Source organism: Oryctolagus cuniculus, chromosome 7 (genome assembly GCF_051225735.1).
Source record: "Oryctolagus cuniculus isolate XC-2025 breed Fujian yellow rabbit chromosome 7, ASM5122573v1, whole genome shotgun sequence".
NCBI lineage: Eukaryota > Metazoa > Chordata > Mammalia > Lagomorpha > Leporidae > Oryctolagus > Oryctolagus cuniculus.
Window position 1 is genome coordinate 22,580,246 of NC_142873.1, and position 22,802 is coordinate 22,603,047.

The following is a 22,802-nucleotide window of genomic DNA, read 5'->3' on the forward strand; positions in this document are numbered from 1 at the left end:
GGAAATCCTGCTACCTCTAGGACCTAGAGGATCCGAGTAGGGGGTCACCCTCCCCGCCCCCCAGCGAGGCAGCGAGGTCGGCGCCGGAACTGCTCTAATGGGAACCAGCGGCCGGGCGCTCCGGGAGGGCTGCGGGATTCCTGCGCAGGTCTCAGGGGGCCATGCACTGCGCGCGCCCAGCCGGGGGCCACTCGCGGCGGCCGCAGCCGGGCCCGGCCTCCCCGCGAAGCTCCACGGACGCCCGGCGGCACGGCTGCAGAATCCGGGCTCTGCGCGCGATTGCCCACACGGAGGGCGGGCTAGGGGCTGACGCGGTCGCGCCCTCCAGCAGGGGGACCGCCCCCAAAGGGCCCAAACCCTTCCATACTTCGTGCTCCCTCCTGGGGACGGGGGCGGCGGGAGTGGCAGAGAGCAGAACCCAGAGGCGCAGCCCGGCTGCCCGGGGTGGGGTGTCCGCACGTGGAGCCGTCGCTGGCGCGAGCGCCAGAGGTCAAGCCCCAGAGGACGCCGCGGGGAGGCTGCAGGAGCGTGGGGTGGGGCCTGGGGCGCAGCCCGAGAAGTGGGAGGGGATAGGTTGAGGGGTGGTCTCTGAGGAGGAGCCAGGCTGGACCGCATTGTTCCGCACTCCGTCGCCTGGTGCGCGCGGCGCTGGCCGGGGCGGGCGCGCTGGGCTCTGGGTGCTCAGCTTCCCGGATTCCTCTCCCGGCCCCCGGGCCCCGGCCTCGCCGCTGCCCTGCTCGCCTGGGGTGGGGGTGGGGGTGGGGGTGACGTGCGGGTCTTCCGAGGCGGTGCGGAGAAGGGGATCCCTCTGCCCCGCGCTCCTGAGACTGCCCCATCGCGGGGTGGGGGTCACGAGTTGGCCGCTTCCGCCCGGTGAACCGATCCGGAGGCGGGTGGGCCGTGGGAAACCAGGGTCAGTGACCCCGGCCGCGCCACAAGCGCCCGAAAGAGTGGGGTGCCTGGGTCCCCAGTGATGGCCGCCGGCCGCCGCCGCCGCGCGGAGCGGTTGCGCGGACATTGGGGTGCCCCTCCCTAGCGGGGCTCAGCTCCTCCGCGACCCCGGCCCGGCCGGCAGGATGGGGGGCGGCGGGTCAGCCCTGAGGGTCTGTGCCGACCACCACGGGGGGATCAACTGGCTGAGCCTGAGCCCCGACGGGCAGCGACTGCTGACGGGCAGCGAGGACGGCACTGCCCGGCTCTGGAGCACCGCCGACGGCCAGTGCTGCGCGCTCCTGCAAGGTAGACCCGCCTCGCCGCGCGCTCCCGACCCCCTCCCTTGACTTCCCCGCCGCCAGCTCACCTGCCCCAGGCAGAGGACCTGACCCTTCGTCCGCAGATCCCCTTCCCTGTCCGTCCCCGCACGCTGGTGGAAGAGCGCTCGCCCAGGCCAGAGTCCGGCGCACCGCGGCCAGGGGTAAAAGGCTGCGGGTGCGGCTGGGGGTTGGTGGGCCGAGGGGCGCCCGCTGCGGAGGCAACGACCATGTGTCAACCGGCTGTACCAAGTCCTTACCGCTCCGACAGTTTAACAAACAAAAAGTTGCACCTTCACTCTTGGAAAGCAAGCCTTGCCTGGCCTCTGGGTAGCCTTGTGACCTTTGGCTGACTGTGGGGCCATCGTGGTGGGCAGTGACGTCCCGGACGTGTGTCATCTGCACTGTGTTATCTCACGAGCAGACGTAGCTGCTGAGGCTCAGAGCCACCCAACTTGCCCTGGGTGGCACAGCCAGCGTGGACAGGTGTAACAGATTTGTCCCACCCTGGCCAGCTGTCCTCTCTCCTCTTTTCCCCACCCCTGCCCCCCACGTCTCTGCACTGTGGAAGGAAGGGGAGTGGACTGGGACTGATCCAAGTTTCTCAAAAGAGGGGTGAGACAGCAGTGTATCACACAGTGTACAGATTTGGTGACAGTTCTACAGGCACACACCTGCTGATTTGGCCTGTGTGCTGGGTGTGTCCTCCCCCCACCCTGCCCCCCTGGGGCCTGTGTGTTGCCTGCAGGGATGGACGCTGATCCTGCCAGAGTAGCCCGCCCAAGGCCCCTGGCGAGACAGCAGGCTTTCTGTCCTGGGTGTCCCCCCACCCCCACCCCACCCCCGGCAAAACCTGGGCTGCTTCTTTTCCTTCCATAGGATATTAGCCTCAGTATTGGCTGCTCCGGACACTGTCGGCTTTAAACAAAAACAGGGTAGATATTTCAAAGCTCGGTAAGGAAGAGTGTGGGCGAGAGTTGATCGCGCAGTCCCCTCTCCCCTAGGTAGTCACACACGTTGGTGAGCCCTCTACTAAGCGTAGAAGATGGGAAACACGCTAGAAATTCTTCATCCAACTTGCATTGCTTCCCAAACATAAGCCTTTATTTGAAGGGGTTTCAGAAATGCAGAGTCCTGGGCCTGGGCTCCCGTGATTTTTTCTTCCCCCATGAATAGGACTCTTGAATTGTTTCTTTTTTTTTTTTTTTAAGTTTTTATTTATTTATTTGAAAGGCACAGTGATAGAAAAAGAAGAAGAAATCTTCCATCCTCTGGTTCACTCCCCAAATGCCTGCAACAGCCAGGGCTGGGCCAGGCCAGAGCCAGGAGTTCCACCTGGATCTCCCATGGGGGTGGCAGGAACCCACCTACTTGAGCCATCATCTGCTACCTCCCAGGTGCATTGACAGGACGCTGGATTGGAAGTGGAGCTCAATCGTGGACACTCCAATATGAGATGTGGGCATTTTGAGTGGCAGTGTAACCTGCTGTGTCACAAACTCTGTCTCTGGAATTGCATTTCTTCATTTTTTTTCTTAAAAGATTTATTTGAAAGGCAGAGTTGCACAGAGAGAGAGAGAGAGAGAGAGATTTGCCATCTGCTGGTTCATTCCCCAAATGGCTGCAAAGGCAAGGAGTGGGTCAGGCCAAAGCCAGGAGTCTCAAACTCCATCTCGGGCTCCCACATGGGTGGCAGGGGCCCAAGCACCTAGACCATCTTCCACTGCTTTTCCAAGGTGCATTAGCAGGGAGCTGGAGCCAAAGCAGAAAAGCTAGGCTGGAATTGGTTCTCTGATACCAGATGCCGGTATCACGGCCTGTGGCTTAAATGCCCCTAGAATTGGCATTTCTAACAAGCTCTGGGGTTGGTCTGATGCTCAAGTAACCAGGGAGCCCTGGGGTCCAGGTCTCATTGTGGGAGCCCAGCTTATTAGCTGAGTTTCTCCTGTCAACAGCCAAGCTTTTTTTTTTTTTTTTTTTTTTTTGTTTTGTTTTTTTTTTTTTTTTTTTTTTTTCGACAGGCAGAGTGGACAGTGAGAGAGTGAGACAGAGAGAAAGGTCTTCCTTTGCCATTGGTTCACCCTCCAATGGCCGCCGCGGTTGGCGCGCTGCGCTGATCCGATGGCAGGAGCCAGGTATTTATCCTGGTCTCCCATGGGGTGCAGGGCCCAAGCACTTGGGCCATCCTCCGCTGCACTCCCTGGCCACAGCAGAGAGCTGGCCTGGAAGAGGGGCAACCGGGACAGAATCTGGCGCCCCGACCGGGACTAGAACCCGGTGTGCCGGCGCCGCAAGGCGGAGGATTAGCCTAGTGAGCCGTGGCGCCGACCAACAGCCAAGCTTTTCCAGGCTCGTCCTGGCCTGGTGGTGCCTGGCTGACCACCCCCTCTGCAGCCTGACCCATCCCCCAGGGTGCACCTTCCTGCCCAGCTCTGCACCTGGCGTCTGGGCCTCCTTCCCTGGCACCCACTTGGGTGGCCCTCATAGCTCCTTGTTTGAATGCTCTGGGGGGTGGGGCAGTGTCCGACCTTCTGCCCTAGCTAAGGGCCATCCTCCCTGGAGTGGAAAACTATTGGCCAGCTGCTTGGCTGTCTCCCCCACCACGAGAGTTTCTGCTGTTACAAGGGTTGGCATTTCAAGAATTTTTAAGGACAGAGGGGACAAAGGTAGCCTTTCTTTATTCTGAGGTCACTAATAGATTCAAGCTGTCCAGGAGTCATCTTGGGGGTGTGAGGGTCTCCTATTGTGTGGCTTCCCTGGGGAAAGCAAGGCCTTTGCCAGCCCCCTCCTGGAGGCGCCTTTGTATTGGTGACGTCAGCACATTTATTTAGGACCCTTGATTTTTTTTTTTTAAATGTTTTTTTTTTTTTTTTTTTGGACAGGCAGAGTGGACAGTGAGAGAGAGAGACAGAGAGAAAGGTCTTCCTTTTGCCGTTGGTTCATCCTCCAATGGCCGCCGCGGCTGGCGCGCTGCGGCCGGCGCACCGCGCTGATCCGATGGCAGGAGCCAGGAGCCAGGTGCTTTTCCTGGTCTCCCATGGGGTGCAGGGCCCAAGCACCTGGGCCATCCTCCACTGCACTCCCGGGCCACAGCAGAGAGCTGGCCTGGAAGAGGGGCAGCCGGGACAGAATCCGGCGCCCCGACCGGGACTAGAACCCGGTGTGCCGGCGCCGCTAGGCGGAGGATTAGCCTAGTGAGCCGTGGCGCCGGCTTAGGACCCTTGATTTTATAAATGTTCATCTGAGTGAGATGCGTGAGTAGTCCTCAGGACTCTGCCATCCGTGGGTGTGAGGAGGTGTGGACTGATTTGCCGACACAGCCCACTCTCCACGTTTTCTAGATCCTACCCTGGGAGGTGGGTGGGTGCTGTCTGGTGTCCCTGAGGTCCCAGGACTGGTCCCAGGTCACGGGGCTGGGCCAACAGCAGGGAGGGCATCCACCCTGCCTCGTGGCTGCTGCTCATACCCGGACACAGGGGCTATCTTTATTTTTATTTATTTATTTTTTTTGACAGGCAGAGTGGACAGTGAGAGAGAGAGAGAGAGAAAGGTCTTCCTTTTGCCGTTGGTTCACTCTCCAATGGCCGCCGCGGCCGGTGCGCTGCGGCCGGCACACCACTCCTATCCGAAGGCAGGAGCCAGGTGCTTCTGCTGGTCTCCCATGGGGTGCAGGGCCCAAGCACTTGGGCCATCCTCCACTGCACTCCCTGGCCACAGCAGAGAGCTGGCCTGGAAGAGGGGCAACCGGGACAGAATCCGACGCCCCGACCAGGACTAGAACCCGGTGTGCCGGCGCCGCTAGGCGGAGGATTATCCTATTGAGCCGCGGTGCTGGCCCACAGGGGTTATCAATGGCAGCCCCAGAAAAGCTCCTGACTCCAAATTCAGAGCTCCAGCCTCTGTGGAGTGCTTGCTCCCTGTATGGCTCTGAGCCCCCAGAAGCCCTCTGATCAAAAAGCCTGTTGGTCAGTTGTGAATTTCTTGGACAGAGTGGCTGGGCTTGATGGTTCTCACCGTGCCTTCCTCCTCTGAAGACAAGCATCTAGCTCTGTCCTCTGTAGCAGAGGCAAGTCGGGGTCCGGAGGCTTCCCTGTGTATCTCGCAGAGTTTAGGGCAGGAGGGCTGATCCTGTGCAGCAGAACCCTTGTGAGGTTGTTGCCCTTGAAGGCTTTGGGGTGGCAGAGCTGCGCCCTCACTGTGGACTGTTAGCTTTCAAATGCATGGAATCCGTTTTCAGATGCAGTTGATGGCTACTCCCAGTCTCCCCATCTTTCTCACTTTTCCCCCTGAGGGGAAAAAGTGCCCTCACTTGGGGGCACTTCACTCCATCAGTGAGCTCAACAACACTGCCCAGAATGGCAGCGCCTAGGACTAAGGGACGCAGCCCAAAGGGTGTGCCCACTGTAGCCAGTCCACAGTTTTTCTCACTGTGTCTTCTAATGACTGGGAAATTGACGACTGGGAGATTGGGTTTGACCTCTATTTCCTGGGAGCCCCACAATGTGGGCCTGGTGCTTTTTTTTTTTTTTTTTTTTTTTTTTAGATTTTATTTATTTATTTGAGAGGTAAAGTTACAGAGAGAGGGAGAGACAGAGAGAAAGGTCTTCCTTCTGTTGGTTCACTCCCCAAATGGCCGCAACGGCTGGAGCTATGCTGATCCGAAGCCAGGAGCCAGGAGCTTCTTCCGGGTCTCCCACACGGGTGCAGGGCCCAAGCACTTGGGTCATCCTCCACTGCCTTCCCGGGCCACAGCAGAGAGCTAGACTGGAAGAGGAGCAGCTGAGACTCGAACCGGCGCCCATATGGGGTGGCGGTGCAGCAGGTGGAGGATTAACCTACTGCGCCATGGCGCCGGCCCCCTCCTGGTGCTTTTGAACCTGTCTGGATTGACAACTGCTGGCCTCTGGTGAGCGGAGAGCTGGACTTGGCTCCGAGTGAAGCTGGATTGCTTGGGTTTGAATCCTGTTTCTTCTTCTGCCACCGTTTCTTCCTCTGTACCCTATGCTAGCAATGGTAACCTAGCCGAATGGAGTTGCGGTGGGGGTGAAACCAATTCGTGAACAGCTCTGGCATCGCATCGTCTTACCACTCATGCCTGTGTCCTGTGTGAGTTGGTCATTGGCGCCTGACTTCACCAGGTTACAGGTTCCTCCTAATTTGTGTCTCCGACCCTTTATTGTCCCCTTTGTGAATGGGGAAACTGAGTCTCAGATGGGCTGACCTCCTGAGCAGGTGGTACTTGAGCCAGCCTGATGGGCTAACTGTGCTGGGTGCCATTGTCGGTTTTGAAGATGCAAGAGGGCACGGGTCCTGTCCCAGTGAATGTGCAGACTGCATTGGAAATGGTTGAGGACCTCTGTGTGCAGTTGAACTTGTGATAAGCAGGCACTCTGGGGGTAGCCAGGGTTCAGCTCTTGGCCCAGGTGGGACTGGAAGGGAGACTTGAAGCAAGGGTGGCATTTGGAGGGGCTCAGTGAAGGAGGCCACCGAGACTTCAGGTAGGATGGAAGCAAAGGCTCAGAGACCCAGCTGGGCCGGGGGCAGAGGAGCTGCAGAACAGCAGAAGTTTGGTGGGGGAGAAGAGGTGCACACTTTTTCCTCATGAGCTCAAAACTCAGGTGTGTGTGTGTGTGTGTGTGTGTGTGTGTGTTTAAAGATTTATTTATTTGAAAGTCAGAGTTACAGAGAGGCAGAGAGAGACAGAGTCTTCACCTGTTGGTTCACTCCCCAAATGGCCACAACAGCAGAGCTGCACTGATCCGAAGCCAGGAGCCTGGAACTTCTAGGTCTCCCACGTGGGTGCAGGGGCCCAAGGACTTAGGCCATCTTCTACTGCTTTCCAAAGCACATTAGCAGGGAGCTGGATTGGAAGTGGAGCAGCCAGGACTGGAACCCGCGTCCATATCGAACTAGCACTGCAGGTGGTGGCTTTACCTGCTATGCTACGGCACTGGCCCCCCGAGTACATTTTTAAGAAGATTTTTTATTTACTTGAAAGGCAGAGCAACAGAGAGAGATTAAAAGGAGAGGGAGAGAAAGAGATCTTCCATCTGCTGCTTCACTCCCCAAATGCCCTCAACAGCCAGAGCTGGGCCAGGTGGGAGCCAGCAACTCCACTGGGTCTCCCACATGAGTGCTAGAGGCCCAGGTACTTGGCCGTCGTCTGCTGCTCTCGCTCTCGGGTGCAGTAGCAGGGAGCTGGGTCAGAAACAGAGGCCAGGACATGAAGCAGGCATTGCTGTGTAGGATGCAGGTGAATCAAGCAGAGGTTTAACCCCCCAGTGCCACCACATGGGCACCACAATCCAGCTGCTTTGCCATCACTTGCTGCTAACAGGGGTGCGCGTTGGTAGGAAGCTGTACTTAAGAGCAGAGCTGGAGGCCGGTGCCGCAGCTCACTAGGCTAATCCTCCGCCTAGCGGCGCCGGCACACCGGGTTCTAGTCCCGGTCGGGGCGCCGGATTCTGTCCCGGTTGCCCCTCTTCCAGGCCAGCTCTCTGCTGTGGCCAGGGAGTGCAGTGGAGGATGGCCCAGGTGCTTGGGCCCTGCACCCCATGGGAGACCAGGAAAAGCACCTGACTCCTGGCTCCTGCCATCGGATCAGCGCGGTGCGCCGGCCACAGCGCGCCGGCCGCGGTGGCCATTGGAGGGTGAACCAATGGCAAAGGAAGACCTTTCTCTCTGTCTCTCTCTCTCACTGTCCACTCTGCCTGTCAAAAAAAAAAGCAGAGCTGGGATTGGAAAGTAGGCACCCGACTGGTGTCTCAACTGCTAAGCCAAATGCCTGCCCTAGCAGTTTGCTCTAAGTAGAGATGCGAGGGAAGCCCGTTCCAGTAATTCACTCTTCAGTTCTTTGGAGTGAATTGAGATGGGCGCAGAAGGAGGCAGGGGAGCCGTGGCCAAGGTCATGGGAAGGGTCAGGGCCAGGGGGGAGGTTGGGCTGGAAGGGGTGAGTGCTGCTGCTCAGCAGGGGTGAGAGCACAGCTGGCCTTTGGGATCCCTCCAGAGTCGCCAGTGTCACTGCCCGCTGTAGCCGCCACACCCCTGCACTCCTGAGCTTGCCGAGATGGCATTGCAAGGTGGCGGCACCCTCCAAATAAGGAGGCAGAGTCTAAGGGAGGTGCACCCTGCAGAACTGTCTTCTCTCCCTGACAAGTGAGGGTGAGGAGCGGACCCGCCTCTGTGTCCTGCCCCGGAGTCAGCTGGGGAGAAGGCTGAGGCTTTTTGCCACTCCTGCTGGGTCTCCCCCTTGTCCTGCAGGCCACGCAGTGGGGGTGGGGAGGAGAGCAGGGTGGGAAGCGAAGGGGAGGGCTGCAGACAGCCTTCGGACAGCTCTCTCCGCATATACTTGCTGTGTTGGGATATAGTGCAAGTTAGCAATGGCATCCCTGTTCCATGTAGCCATCAAGCCGGCCAGATCCTGTGTTTTGTTTTTTAAAGATTTATTTATTTATTTGAAAGGCAGAGTTACAGAGCGAGGGAGACACAGAGAGGTCATCCATCCACTGGTTCACTCCCCCCAGCTGGCCGCAACAACCAGGGCTGGGCCACGCTGAAGCCAGGAGTCCTGAAATCCATCTGGGTCTCCCATGTGGGTGGCAGGGGCTCAAGCGCTTAGGCCATCGTCCACTGCTTTCCCAGGGAGCTGGTTTGGAAGTGGAGCAACCAGGACTCCAACCAGCACTCCTAGAGAACTGCCAGTGGCTTAGCCCACTGGGCCACAACAGCAGCGGCCCCAGAGTCAGCTTTTATGCTAAAACAAAGGTCTGGTGCAGCTGGGCTGTCCCCTGGGGCACCAGGCTCCTGGCTGCAGCCTATCCCTGCCCAGGAAGTGCAGGGAGGGAGCAGCTTGGCTTTGAACTTGCTGCAAGCCCCTAGCATGCGGGCAGGGAGGCGGGAAGGGGCCCCCTACCTTGGCAGGAAGCCCTCGGGCCTCAGCGTGTTCTTTTAAACATAGCTGTATCTTATCTGCATTCTTCATCCTTTCGAAAATATTTGTTTTTAGTTGGGGCGTTTTTTGCTTATTCTGCACAATTCCAGCAGCTGAAGGCCCAGGCGCTGTGTTCCCTGGAGGCGTGGGGGGCCCTCCCTCAGCCATCGCTGGTGTCCGGAGTGGGGCATGAGCGCCCTGGGTGGCGTGGCAGACCCTGAGTGTCTCGGGTTGGTGGAGTCCTGTGGGATATGGATCTTGGGGGTCAGGCAAAGTCCTTGGCTGGCGGGCTCTGACCTGTGACCTGTGCGGGTTTATCTTCAGAAGGGGCGGGGAGGTGAGTGCTTGGGAACCCAGAGTCAGGGGCTTGTTCTCCGCGGGGCCCTGGCTCCACCGGGAGCCTCGGCTGGCTGAATGCCAGGCCAAAGTTCAGAGATGGAGGCTTGGGGTCAGCCAGGCCCAAGTTCAAAGATGAAGCTTCTTCTTTTACATTGGAAAATGTAACTTCCTTTCTATCTTGCCTCTTCCAGACTTCATGCGCACTTATGTTTCATTGATTCACAATCTGTATATCCTTTTACCGCCTTACACTTGTCATAAAGTGATCTCCCGGCTCAGGACTTCAGCTACCCAGGTTTGGTGGCTGTAGTTCTGGCCACTGGCTTTGAATTCACCACCCACCCCCACCTCTACCTCCCTGCCCCTGGGATGGGATGGGATGGGATGGAAATGGCTGGACACACAGTGCCTGGCTCCCTGCGGGCACCTTGGCTGCCTGTCCCTGCCCGGCCTGCAGGGAGCCTGAGGTGCCCCCCCCCCGGAGTCCAAGCTGAGCCCACCCGGTGGCAGCAGCGAGGGTGGGACAGATCTGGTTTCAGGGAAAGTTTGTTGACAACTGAAAAATATTTTATAAGCTCTTGGGGGCTGGCAAAAAATCTGGGCCGTGTTTTGCCAAACACATTCTGCCCTGAACTTTGAAGCCAACGTGTATTTTCAGGGAAACATAATCTGTAGTTTCTTCAAGTGTTTACTTGAGCCCTACATTGTTTTCTTAAAGGCCTGATGCACGCTCTCCAAGAAGATTGGGAAACTGTCATTTAAAAAAAAATTCCATTTCCTACAACCCAGGAAGTTGACTCCAAGGGGCTACACCCAAGACCCCCAGCCCCAAATGAATCAGCTTGAACCACCAGCAGAGTCTGAATCTCTCTCTGCCCGATACCAGACATCAAGAGAAAATTTTTACTTTTATTTATTTATTTTTAAAGATTTACTTTTTTATTTGAAAGAGTTAGGGGGAGAGAGAGAGAGAGAGAGAGAGCGCGCCTCTACCCGCTGGTTCATTCCCCAAATGGCTGCAACAGCCTGAGCTGGGCTGATCCAAAGCCAGGATCCAGCAGCTTTTTCCAGGTCTCCCTGGTGGGTGCAGGGGCCCAAGCACTTGGGCCATTTTCTACTGCTTCCCCAGGCCGTTAGTGGGGAGCTGGATCAGAAGTGGAGCAGCCAGGACTCGGAGCGGCGCCCATATGGAATGCCAGTGTTGCAGGCGGCGGCTTTACCTGCTGCGCCACAATGCCAGACCCAAGATAAATGTTTTAAATCAATCAGAATTAATGTGATAAATATTCCTCCCAATACGTATCCCCCAAATCTTGTGAGTGTTTGAATCTATCAGTTTTCTCATCTGTAAAATGGCTCTTGGTTCTAACATTCCTACATTCTATTGCTAGTTTGGCCCTAACAATGGTTCTCCCAGGGGAATCGTCTTTACCTGTGGCTCACCCTCTGCCTGCACCAGGTCCCAAACTCCTCAGCCATCAGCTCGATTCTGCCCTGAGAGGCCTCCCAGGCCCCCGGTGCCTCCAGTGCCCACATGCTGTGTGCTGCCCTGAAGTCCTGGTGGGAGCCTCCCGCGGCCTCTGGGAAGCCTGGTCCAGCCTCTGGCCAGTGCAGGAGCTGAGCCCTGTTGAGCGCAGCCTGCACTCGCGCTATGGGAGCTGTCTTGGAAGGGGGCGTATGCACTGATGGTTTCTGTCTCTCCGGTTGTGTCGTGGGCCACCGCAACAAATGAGCACGCCTGGCGCTTTGAAACAGTTCCCGTGTGTTCTTGCAGTCTGTGAGGGCCACGAGCGTGCAGTCAGTGTCCCTGGGCTGACGCCAGTGCCAGCAGGTAGCCACACCGCTCGGGAAGCCTGTGGGGGACAAGCTATGCCTGGTGGCGTCCAGCTTTGGTGGCTGCTAGCATTCCTTGGCTTCTGGCTGCCTCTGTCTTCATGTGGCTGGCTGTCTCTCTCTCTCTCTCTCTCTCTCTCTCTCTCTTAAGATTTATTTGCTTGGAAGTCAGAGTTACATAGAAGGAGAGACAGAGAGAGAGAGAGAGAGGGAGAGATCTTCCATCTGCTGGTTCACTCCCCAGTTGGCCGCTACAGCCAGAGCTGCGCCGATCCGAAGGCCAGGAGCCAGGAGCTTCCTCTAGGTCTCCTACGTGTGTGCAGGGGCCCAGGGACTTGGGCTGTCTTCTACTGCTTTCCCAGGCCATAGCAGAGAGCTGGATCGGAAATAGAACAGCCAGGTCTTGAACCGGCATCCCTGTGAGATGCGGGCATTGCAGGCAATGGCTTTACCTGCTACACCACAGCGCCAGCCTCATGTGGCCATCTCCTCTGGGGTGTCAGATCCCCCTCTTCCTTTCTAAGGACCCTTGTGATGGCATTCAGATCCCTTCCAGATACTCCAGAGTGAGCGTCCCAAATCAAGATCCTCAAGTTAATCACTTCTGCGAAGTCCCTTTTCCCGTAAGGTAACACAGGACCTGCGAGCTTTGGGCCTGCCGAATGCAGGGAAAACAGCCAACCTCTCGGCTTGGCTGCACTGCAACTCCTGCAGCTCAGTCTGCACGACGACCCCTTGAGGCGGGCGCGGTCACTGCAGGAGGCTGCGCAGGTGAATGCGCTTTGCCACGGGCAGTCCCAGGACCTTGTCCAGCCTTCCCGGCTATGGAGCCCGTAGCCTTGGCCCCTGTGCGTCTGCCTGTGTAGGCTGGGTTTGCTGAATAGGCCTGGAGACTGAGAAGGCACAATAAGGAAGGAAGAGGAGGGAGACAGTGGAAGAGAAGCTTCGGGGCTAGGGGACTGGCCGTACTGCTCCCAGGGCCCCAGGCTTCCGACAAGCTCCCGGACTGAAGTCCGCATTTAAAAGGGACTGGCAAGTCCCGGGCTGGTCTCCCACACTCCTTGCCCACCTCCCCCTTCCTGCAGGACATGAGAGCTACGTCACCTTCTGTCAGCTGGAGGACGAAGCCGCCTTCACGTGCAGCGCCGACTGCACCATCCGGAGATGGGACGTGCTCACCGGGCAGTGTGTGCAGGTGTACCGAGGACACACATCCATTGTGAACAGGTCAGCCCGCCCTGGGGCCTGGGCCGCGTCCTGTCCATGGGACGTCAAGGGGACAGAGACCCTGGACTTTGAGGAGTCTAGGTTCTCTGGGGAAGTCCCTGTGTGGACAGCAGCACGCAGGGACGGAAAGTCTAGGACGGAGGTGTCCCTGGGCCCAAGTGCCCACTGCCTGGGGCTGCAAGGAGGGTTGGGAAGGGGAGGCGTGGGAAAAAGGGCGCACCCCTGTGAGTTGTGCCTGTCACCCCCTCCCCCTTGAGGGGCTGCTCTGCCAGCACAGCGCCCCCTGCTGGGCACCGGACAGGCATCGGAAGCCTATAGGGCGCCTCCTGCTGGGGCAGAGGAAGATGCTGAATTCATTCCTGTCGTCAGACCAAAGAGCAAACGGAGAGAGATTGCTATAAGATGGCGGGGAGGGTGTTTCTGAACCTTTCTGTGTGGTTGTTGAAAATATCCCACCCCCTCCCCGAGAGGGTTTGAAGTTTTCCTTTCTTTCCTCACTGAGCTGAGCAGTAGACATTCCTTTGCTGATCAATGGACACCATCTGTGTGACTTGAGATGCTTGCTCGGGCTTCTGGGGGGTTGCCCAGTACCGGGGCGCGGGGTTGGGGCGGCAGCCGTGGCGCCTGGCAGCCTTGTTGGAGGGAGTGGGCGGGAGGGGAATGGGAAGGCGCGGGAGGCTGATCTCCGCAGGGGGCCGGGGCTGGCGCTGGGCCAGCAGAGAGGCCAGGGACAAGCTGGGGGGCTGTGAGAGTGCAGGGTGGGGCAGGCATGGTGGGTGGACGAGGGCGGCAGCGGGGATCAGGCCAGCAGCCTGGGGTCCGAGCACCCGCAAGGAGAAGGCCGAAGAGAGATCAGTCTGCAGGCCCCCAGGCACCAGGGAGGGTGTCGGCCCAGCCCCTGCCTTAGCTGAAGTAGGCGGGGCCAGAGACCTGCCCTGGGACCAACAGGCCGGCCTCTTCTGGGCACCCTGACCTTCCTGGAATGCAGTCTGTCCCGGAAGTTCAACAGTATGGGGGCGGGGAGAACCCCCTGTGTGAATCAGTCAGCCAGGGCTGTGGGGGGCGGGAGGGGATGCAGTGTGTCCTTGGCTGCTGGCTTGTCAGAGCTAAAAGTGAACAGTGCAAGGTGGGAATTCTTATCTGCCAGCCTTAGTCTCCTGTGCACACACACACACGTACACATATGTGCGCACACATGCAATCACCCGTATACAACACAAACGGAACGCACACACAACACACCCAGACACACAGACACACGCTCCTACGGGTGCACACACTCTTCCCATGAGTCCCTGGTCAGGTAACCGTGATCACGGCGGGTGAGTGCGAGGCCCTTGATCACTTGCTCCTTTTTTTCAGGGCTGTGCTGGGCGTGTGAGTCTGGGTTGGGGGGCACCAAGCCCCTCACCCCGTCCCTGCCTTCTCCCGCGGGACCACAGCCAGCAAGCTGCTTCCGTGCCCCATAGCAGCACCCATTGGGCCACAGTGCCAGAACGTCACTTTCCTCTTGGGAAAACGGTGCTTCGTGGGCCGAGAGTGCGCGTGTCAGCGCATCCTGGCTGAGTCACTTGCAGCAAATGCAGGGGTTCCTGCAGAGGGCAGGGGAGGGGCAGCAGGCGGTCCCGGGACTGGGTCTCCTCCCAGCCGTGCAGGGGCCAGCTCTGATTCAGGAGGGGTCTTGACCCTTGGCAGCTCCTCTGTCCCATTCCAGCAGGGACACACGTTCCTCCCACCCCACCCCTTCCTGCTGCAGCCAGGGCCTGAGCCCTGTGGCCTCCCCTGGGGATGAGAGATGTGCGAGGGGCGGGAACCCAGGCCCTTTGAAATGCTAGGCGTGGTTGTGCTCAGGAGACAAACGGGAGAAGTTCTTAGCATTCTGCACCCTGAGATCCAGAGGCGGGCCTGCTGACCGCTTGCTCCCTTGGGAGGCAAGGCCCCCGTCGCTCTCCCACCCGCAGTCCCCGGGCCTCTTGGCCTGCTGGGAGCCTGGGACCCCACGAGGGCTGCCACTAAAGCTGCAGCTGAGCCGACAGCCCACCTCCGCCCCACCTGCTGCAGCGTTGGGTCTGGGAGCTGGAGTGGCAGGAGGTGTTTCTGGAGTTCCTAACAGCTGTCTCCAGGGGGACCAGCTCAGCCCCTCAGCCCCAGACTTCCTGGGAAGCTCAGTGCCCTCCGTCCTTGTCTCCCTCCTGCCCTCCTCCTTTAACTGTCATGAGTGGCTGCCCTGAGCGCAGCCTTGGGCGGGAGCAGAGCCTCTGACCTTACTCCCCGCTGCAGGTGCAGGGCAGGTGAGCAGGTGGCTGAGCGCGGGGATGGGTCACAGAAGGGAAGTCAGGGTGGCTTCCTGGAGGTGGGGTGCTTTCAGCTGGGCCTTGGAAGGTGAGTGTGTGGACCGGAAGGAGAGGCTGCTACAGCTGCCGGGGGTGAGGCTGGCTCGCAGGGGGCGCTGTGTGGATCCCATGGACCCTGACCCTGCCTCTGATGCCCCCAGGATCCTGGTGGCCAACAACCAGCTCTTCAGCAGCTCCTACGACCGCACAGCTCGCGTCTGGACGGTGGACAAGGGGCAGATGTCCCGGGAGTTCCGGGGCCACCGCAACTGCGTGCTGACGCTGGCCTACTCTGCCCCCTGGGACCTCCCGGAAGCTCCCTGTGCAGAGGAGGTGGCCACGGCGGCCGGCGGGCTCCTGGTGACCGGCAGCACAGACGGCACGGCCAAGGTGTGGCAGGTGGCCAGTGGCTGCTGCCACCAGACGCTGCGGGGCCACACGGGCGCCGTGCTGTGCCTGGTGCTGGACACGCCCGGCTACACGGCTTTCACCGGCAGCACCGACGCCACCGTCCGCGCCTGGGACATCCGGAGCGGGGAGCAGCTGCGGGTGTTCCGGGAGCACCAGGGCTCCGTCATCTGTCTGCAGGTGAGAGCTGCCCTGCCCGGCCCGGCTGCTGTGTGCATCGGCTCCGCGGGGACCACGCACCCCAGACTGGTGGGGGGGGGGCGCCCTACTGCACGAACGCCCACCCACACGACCTCTTTTTGAAGACCTTTCTCGAAATAGGGCCACCTTCCCGGTTTGGGGGTGGGGTAGGGCTTCCGCAGGGAACCCGGGGTAAGAGGACTTGGCTTACAGCTCCCGGCTGCTGTATCTGTGTGGGGAGGCTGGGCCCGGCCCCTCTGCTGCCAGGCTGAGGCCCTCCTGACCTCCACTGGCTCCCCTCCCCTTCCCTCCTCCCTCCTCTCCTCCTCCCCTCCTCCTCTCCCCTTCCCTGCCTCCCCATCCTCTCCTCTCCTCCCCTTCCCTGCCTCCCCCATCCTCTCCCCTCCCCTCCCCTCCCCTCCCCTTCTCTTTTCAAGCAGTAAGCATGCTAGCCAGGTTTAGTGGCGCGAATGCCAGGCAGACAGACAGGCATCTGGGTAAAGAACTGAGAGCCGGGTCTGCCGTCTGCGTCCACACTGGAGGTTTATGGACATGCGCACAGGCGCCCCCTGCCGTCTGGTGGAGGGCTTCTGGGCGCTGAATTCCCTGGCCCCTTCCAGGACCTTATCCGCGCAGTGTTATTGGACCTTATAGTCCCCTTGGTGCAGGGCCAGGGTGAAACATTTCCAGTGCAAAGCATAGCAAATACACGTGTGTGCTCACTCTTTTATTATTATTATTTAAAGGTTTATCTATTTATTTATTTGAAAGGCAGACGTACAGAGAGAGAGAGAGAGAATGAATGAGATCTTCCATCTGCTGATTCACTTCTTAAATGGCCACAGTGGCTAGGGCTGGGCCAGGCTGAAGCCAGGAGCCAGGAGCTTCATCCGGGTCTCCCACATGGGTGCAGGGGCCCAAGCACTTGGGTATCTTCCTGAGCTTTCCGAGGTGTATTAGCAGGGGGCTGCATTGGAAGTGGAGCAGCCGGGACTGCTGCCACATCCTGCTCTTGAAATTAGTTATTAACATTGGCCTAAAGGAGTGAAATGCTGAGACGGGCGCTGCGGCATTGTGGGCTAAGCCGCTGCCTGCAGTGCCGGCATCCCAAATGGGCGCCAGTTGAATTCCTGGCCACTCCTCTTCCGATCCAGCTCTCTGCTCATGCACCTGGGAAAGCAGTAGAAGATGGCCCATGTCCTTGGGCTCCTGCACCCACGTGGGAGACCTGGATGAAGCTTCTGGCTCCCGGCTTCGGCATGGCCCAGCGTTGGTCATTGCGGCCATTTGGGGAGTGAACCATGCAATGGAAGATTTCTCTCTCTCTCTCTCTCTCTCTCTCTCTCTGCCTTTCAAACAAACAAACAAACAAACAAACAAAAAAAGAGTGAATGTTTCCAATACAGCTAGAGAGAAAGGCAAGGCCCTGAGGCCAGAGAGGCAGCCTGAGATCACTGGGCCTGTGTTGTCCTGGCCCAGCCTCCTTGCAAAAGTGCTGTCACAGGGCCGACGCCGCGGCTCACTAGGCTAATCCTCCGCCTTGCGGCACCGGCACACCGGGTTCTAGTCCCGGTTGGGGCGCCGGATTCTGTCGCGGTTGCCCCTCTTCCAGGCCAGCTCTCTGCTGTGGCCCGGGAGTGCAGTGGAGGATGGCCCAAGTGCTTGGGCCCTGCACCCCATGGGAGACCAGGAGAAGCACCTGGCTTCAGATTGGTGCAGCACCGGCTGTAGCAGCCATTTCGGGGGTGAACCAACGGAAGGAAGACCTTTCTCTTTGTCTCTCTCTCTCACTGTCTATCTGTCAAATAAATAAATAATATTTTAAAAAAGTGCTGTTATAGCAAGCAGATCCTGAGGAGTGGGGGGCACCCTGCATCCTAGGACTACTATGAACGCCAGCTACTGCTTTATTCATTTTCACTTAGGTATTTATTTGAAAGGCAGAGACATAGAAACACAGAAATTTCCCATCTGCTGGTTCACTCCCCAAATGCCCACAGCAGCCAGAGCCGTGCCAGGCTAAAGGCAGGAGCCCGAAACTCCATGCAGGTCTCCCACATGGGTGGCAGGACCAAGTACTTGCACCATCACTTGCTGCCTCCGGGATCCACATTAGGAAGAAGCCGGAACTGGAAGCCAAGCTGGGACTCAAACCCAGACATGGGTATTTTTTTTCTCCTAAGATTTATTTATTTTATTTGAAAGGCATTAGTTACAGAGAGAATGACACACACACACACACACACACACACACACAGATCTTCCATTCACCGGCTCACTCTCCAAATGGCTGCAATGGCCAGGCTTGGGCCAGGCTGAAGCCAGGAGCCAGGAGCTTCTCTTCTGGGTCTCCCACACGGGTGCAGGAGCCCAAGGACTTGGGCCATCTTCCACTGCTTTCCCAGGCCATAGCAGAGCTGGATCGGAAGTGGAGCAGCCAGGACTTGAACCGGCGCCCATATGGGATGCCCGCACCAAAGCGCCAGCCCCTGAATACCTGGGTGGTCCGATGGCTTCGGAATCCAGGGGCTGGGACTGCAGCCTGCACTCCTGATAGGGGAAGGGAGCCTATCGGATCGGCCCAACCTGCAGCACAGGGCCCGCCCTGCGGGATTGTCTTTAATCAGCGCGCCTCGGGCCCTCCTCCCTGCCCTGGGGGTGCCAGCCCAGGGGAGTCCTGTGCTGGTCCCTGAAGGGCCCGCTGCCGGGCCAGCAGCCGGCTGTCGGGTTCTAGATCATTCTCTTGCTCGAAGTCCTGTGCGAGAGCCCTTCTCCGGGCCCCTCACCCCGCACCCAGGGCCACGGGAGTGGGCAGTGGGCGCTGTCGGGAGTGGACAGTGGGCGCCGTCCACCTAAAGCAGGTGGTCGCCTGGAGCCTGCAGCCGGCCCGGCCGCGGAGCCCCGGCTGAGGCCAGCCCCCGCCCTCCTCCCAGCTCGTGGACCGCCTGGTGTACTCGGGCAGCGCCGACAGGACCGTCAAGTGCTGGCAGGCCGACACGGGCGAGCACCTGCGCACCTTCTCCGCCCACAGACGGAACGTGAGCGCCCTCAAGTACCACGCGGGCACGTGTAAGTGAGCGGTGCCGCCAGGGGGCGCTGCCCGCCCTTTCCTCTGCTGCTTGGCTTCTGCTTCGAGCCTGGGCAGCCCCCTGGGGACTGTCAGCACCTGCTCCTCCTGCGTCTGTCCCAGGCCCCCGCCCCCGCCTCCTCGCCGTCCCCTGCAAGATACCCCTGGGTGTCTGGAGGCCCTAGGGTCCAAAGCGCATCTCTAGGACACACTTCAAGTCTCCCAGCGAGGCAGATACCCGGTAATCCAGCTAGGCTCAAGGGCTACGTTGAAGCCCCTCCCCGCGGGCCCTCCCTGCTGCCCCAAGTTACCGAGGTTACAGGATTTAATTCCTGACCCTCGCGCCGCCCACGCCCGCTCAGCAGCCATGCTGTCTCTGGTCTGCGGGGTCGGGAGGCGGGAAAGGAGCTGGAGAGGCCTGGCAGCGAACCCCCCACCCACCCAGGGCCACATGCGCCCTGCAGCTTTTGCAAAGAGGCTACAGACGGACAGATGAAGGCAGGAAGCGAGGGCGAGGCGTGGATGTACCCAGAGCAGGGAGTCCCCCAGGCAGTGCTTGGGAGACACACACACACAGAGCCTGGCAGGGGCAGCGCCCCCTGGCGGTGCTGAGGGGGTTGACACCCACAAGTCCTCCTAGCAATGACTGACTGAGCTGATGGGTAAGTGCCCAGGGTCTTGACGCCCGCGGGGGTCGTTACAGTCTCCCCAGGGCCCCAGCAGCCACCTGCTGCTCAGGGGCAGCCCCTGCTTGGGTCCCGTCCTCCCCCCCACCCCCCCCGCTCCCCTCGGGTGCTCCCTGGGATGCCTGCCAAGCAAACGATTCGCCTCCAATCCTGGAGTCAGGGTTGGCCAAGGGAGGGAGCTCCTGTAGTCTCAGTGTGACCGCCCCCCCAGCAGCTTCAGGCGGGAGGGGAGGGGCGAGAAATGCAAACTTCCTAGGCCCCTCCTGGTGACTGATGCTCCTGGAAGCCAGCAGAGAAGTTGGGTTGGTTGGAGGAAGCTCCCAGGGAGAGGAGACTGCTTCCCCTGCGCGGGGTGGGGGGTGGGTGCAGGACCGCAGGCAGATGGAGGGAGGTCCCTCTTTTCCACACACCCACAGGGATGGGGTGACACAGCGAAGATGACTCCTGTTTCCCTTAGGGGCGGGGTGGCGGGGTGGGGGCTTCTGCCTACTTCCGAATGACCCTTATGGCGTCCCTGCGGGCCAGCCGGGGGCCACACTGCTCTCTCTTCCTGGGCTCTGGGGAGAAGGTGGCGGCGGAGGCCCCGACGCCCACTGTGTGTCCACAGTGTTCACGGGCAGCGGGGACGCCTGCGCCCGGGCCTTCGACGCCCAGACCGGAGAGCTGCAGAGGGTGTTCCGGGGCCACGCTTTCGTTATCAACTGCATCCAGGTAGGACCTCCGCCGCCCGGTCCCTGGTTCCCTCTGGGAGGTGAAGACCTTCCACACCCTGTCTCCCCCCCCCCCCCGCCCCGCACCGTGGGCAGATGCGGTCCCCTCCGTCCGCACCCCCGCAGCGGGTGGCGGGCGCGCAAGCTGAACAGGCCGCCCGCCCACAGGTGCACGGCCAGGTGCTCTACACCGCCTCGCACGACGGCGCCCTGCGCCTCTGGGACGTGCGCGGCCTCCGCGCCCCGCGCCCCCCGCCGCCCAGGCGCGCCTCCAAACGCAGCCTCTCGCGCCTCTTCAGCAACAAGGTGGGCTGCGCCGCCGCGCCCCTGCAGCCGGCCTGAGCCCGCCCGCCTGCCGCCTGGCCCCGGTCCTGCTGCCTGCGGAGGAGCCCGGAGGAGCCCCAGCCTGCAGGAGAGCTGGGTGGCGGGGGTCTTTGTTTTTCCTCGGTGGATTTTTCAACGCCCTCCGCCCGTGGGGGAGGGAGAGGGTACTTGTCACCGGGGACCGTCCCTTGTGGCACCTCTTCCTCCCCTAAGCTGAGGTCGCGCCATCTGGCCTACCCGGGACCCTTCCCACTCCCAGTGTCCCAGAGACCCCTGAGAGCCCCTGAGGCCAAGTGCTTCCCGCTGCGAGGAGCCCAGGCCTCTTAGAGAAAGCTACTGAGCCAGACTGTTATTTCTGCCAGTTGTCCGCGAATAGGACCTGGCTGAGCGACTGAAATACACGCCCCTAACAGCACTCTCGAGTTGTGTCCTGTTTGCTTTGCAGTCTCAGCTTCCTTAACGGGACAAAGGTCCAGAAACCCAGGGGTGGCTGGGCTCCTGGCCTGGGCAGCCTCTCCTCCTGGGGAGGTCAGGATGGTCCCCCGAGTCACTCGTGCAAGGGGAAAGAACACCTGTTCTTTAGTCTGCTGGAGGACAGCGAGGACCCCGGCTTTGGCGCACCCATCATCGTCCTGCCTGGTGCTGGAGGGCCTCCGCTTTCGGGGTCTGGAGTAGGACAGACAACAGCCGGCTGGCGTCTTGTAGAGGAGCCAGCGCGGTGCCCAGCGTAGTCACGGCACACGGCACACGGCACAAGCGCGCGTGCGCACACACCCCACTGGGGAGAGCCCTCCCAGGTGGAAGCGAGTGGGGCTTGGGCTGAGCAGGCCCTGAGGGAGGCTCCTGCCGCGCCCATCATAGCGCCTGAAGGGGCGCTCTCCAGGTCCTTGGCGCTGCTGCCAGCATTCACAATACCCCGTGCCCGGCCCTGGCTCACCCGCGGTGCAGGGAGAGAAGCTGCAGCCGACGGCAGTGCACCGTTAGCGACAGGTCTCCTGTGCAGAGCAAGCCTTGATGCAGACAAGTGTGCAGTTCGTGGTCTCAATGCAAGAGGTGTTTCTCACCGCAAGGTCCCACCGTTCTGGGATGCTCAGGCCCTGGGCGAACAGGTTCAGATCGCGGAAGAAGATGCATACATTTGTGACTGTGCTGCAGGCCGACTCTCAAAACCCTGGGAGCCCAAGCGGTCCCCCAGGAAATCAAGCTGTTAGTAGCAAGCAGAGTCTGGGAGGAGCCTGCAGAAATGGGACACACACTCTTGTCCAGTGGGCTTTAGCACAGAGACCTGTGGGCAGCTCCTCCCCAGGCCAGCGGCTGCAGGGAGCAACACGCCCACCAGAAGGTGGAGGGAGCCAAGGGGTCTGCCTGTGGCTACCCCCCGTGACGAGTCCTGGGACCATCCTGAAGTTCCCGTTCACAGACCCTGCTGGCTGATGCTGGCAGGTGACCTGCGTTCTCACCCCAGCAGCTCTGGCTCCTCCCCCATCCAGCTGCCCAGAGGGACAAACCAGCTGGGCGTGGGTCCTAGGGCCCGGGCTGCTGCACGTGTTCTGAGCCCCCCTGCTCCCCCTACCCCCCAAAGAGGAATAAATAAAACACTATTTTGCATCCAGACAGCACAATGCATTGGGAGTGATTTTTTTTTTTTATTTCCAAAGCACAGAAACCTTGTTCCATTTGAGAACATTATGAGAGGACTTCAAAAAGTTCATGGGAGATGGAATTAGAAGTTCAGGGGCAGGTGCTGCGGCTCACGGAGGTCAAGCTGCCACTGGGGGATGCTTGCACCCCATATCCGGGTGCTGTTCAAGTCCTGGCTGCTCAACCGAGCTTCCTGCTAACGCACCTGGGAGCACAGTGAGTGATGGCCCAAGGACTTGGGTTCTGCTCTCCCGAGAGATCTGGCGGGCATCCCCGGCTTCGGCCTGACCCCGCCCCAGGCGTTGTGGGCATTTGGGAAGTGAACCGGTGCATGAAAGATGTGTCACTCTGCCTTGCAAACCAATCTTAAAAACAAAAATGCTTTATCTTGGTGCAAAAAATTTTTGAAATCCATGTTTTCTCATAACACTGTCTGCATACTTTATAGGTCCTTGATATGCAGGAATTTCAGAATTTTTTGCACCACAATAAACTCCTCTTTGAATTCCCTTCCCGTGAACTTTCTGAAGTCCTGTCTCAAGGAGAAACGCTCATTTCTGTGACTCCCATGAGCTCCAGACATTTACGCGTGAATCCAGACCTGGTCCCTTGAGCCACGCCAGTCGCTCTGCTAGAAAGCAGGTGTACCTCTGAGCAATCTATTTGGTTGGCTAGGAGGAGGGGCCAAGAACAGACTCGGGGGCACTCAGCCTCGTGGTGAAGCAGTCAGGACACTGGAGCGCTGGGGCTGGAAACGCAGACTCGCAGGGGCCGAGTGAGGACTCAATGACTGGGTCCCTGCCGCCCACGGGGGAGACCCTGAACCGTGCCCCTGCGCATGGCCAACTGCTGCGCGCACCTGGGCACTGAAGCA

General features: G+C 59.7%; 1 protein-coding gene across 1 annotated transcript; it reads left to right on the forward strand.

Annotated features, from left to right (window-relative positions):
- Positions 1-623: 623 nt before the first annotated feature.
- WDR86 (WD repeat domain 86) lies at positions 624-20,702 on the forward strand. Its single transcript, XM_002715060.6, has 6 exons — positions 624-1,239; positions 12,438-12,579; positions 15,074-15,500; positions 18,434-18,569; positions 19,861-19,964; positions 20,132-20,702. The coding sequence occupies exons 1-6, from the start codon at positions 1,077-1,079 to the stop codon at positions 20,303-20,305; spliced, it is 1,146 nt and encodes a 381-aa protein (XP_002715106.2). The 5' UTR covers positions 624-1,076; the 3' UTR covers positions 20,306-20,702.
- The last annotated feature ends 2,100 nt before the right edge of the window (positions 20,703-22,802 follow it).

Coding starts and splice junctions, on each gene's coding strand:
- WDR86 (XM_002715060.6), top strand. CDS start 1,077: ATGGGGGGCGGCGGGTCAGCCCTGAGGGTCTGTGCCGACCACCACGGG. Junction 15,501..18,433: donor GCTCCGTCATCTGTCTGCAG/GTGAGAGCTGCC, acceptor CCCTCCTCCCAG/CTCGTGGACCGCCTGGTGTA. Junction 19,965..20,131: donor TCGTTATCAACTGCATCCAG/GTAGGACCTCCG, acceptor GCCCGCCCACAG/GTGCACGGCCAGGTGCTCTA.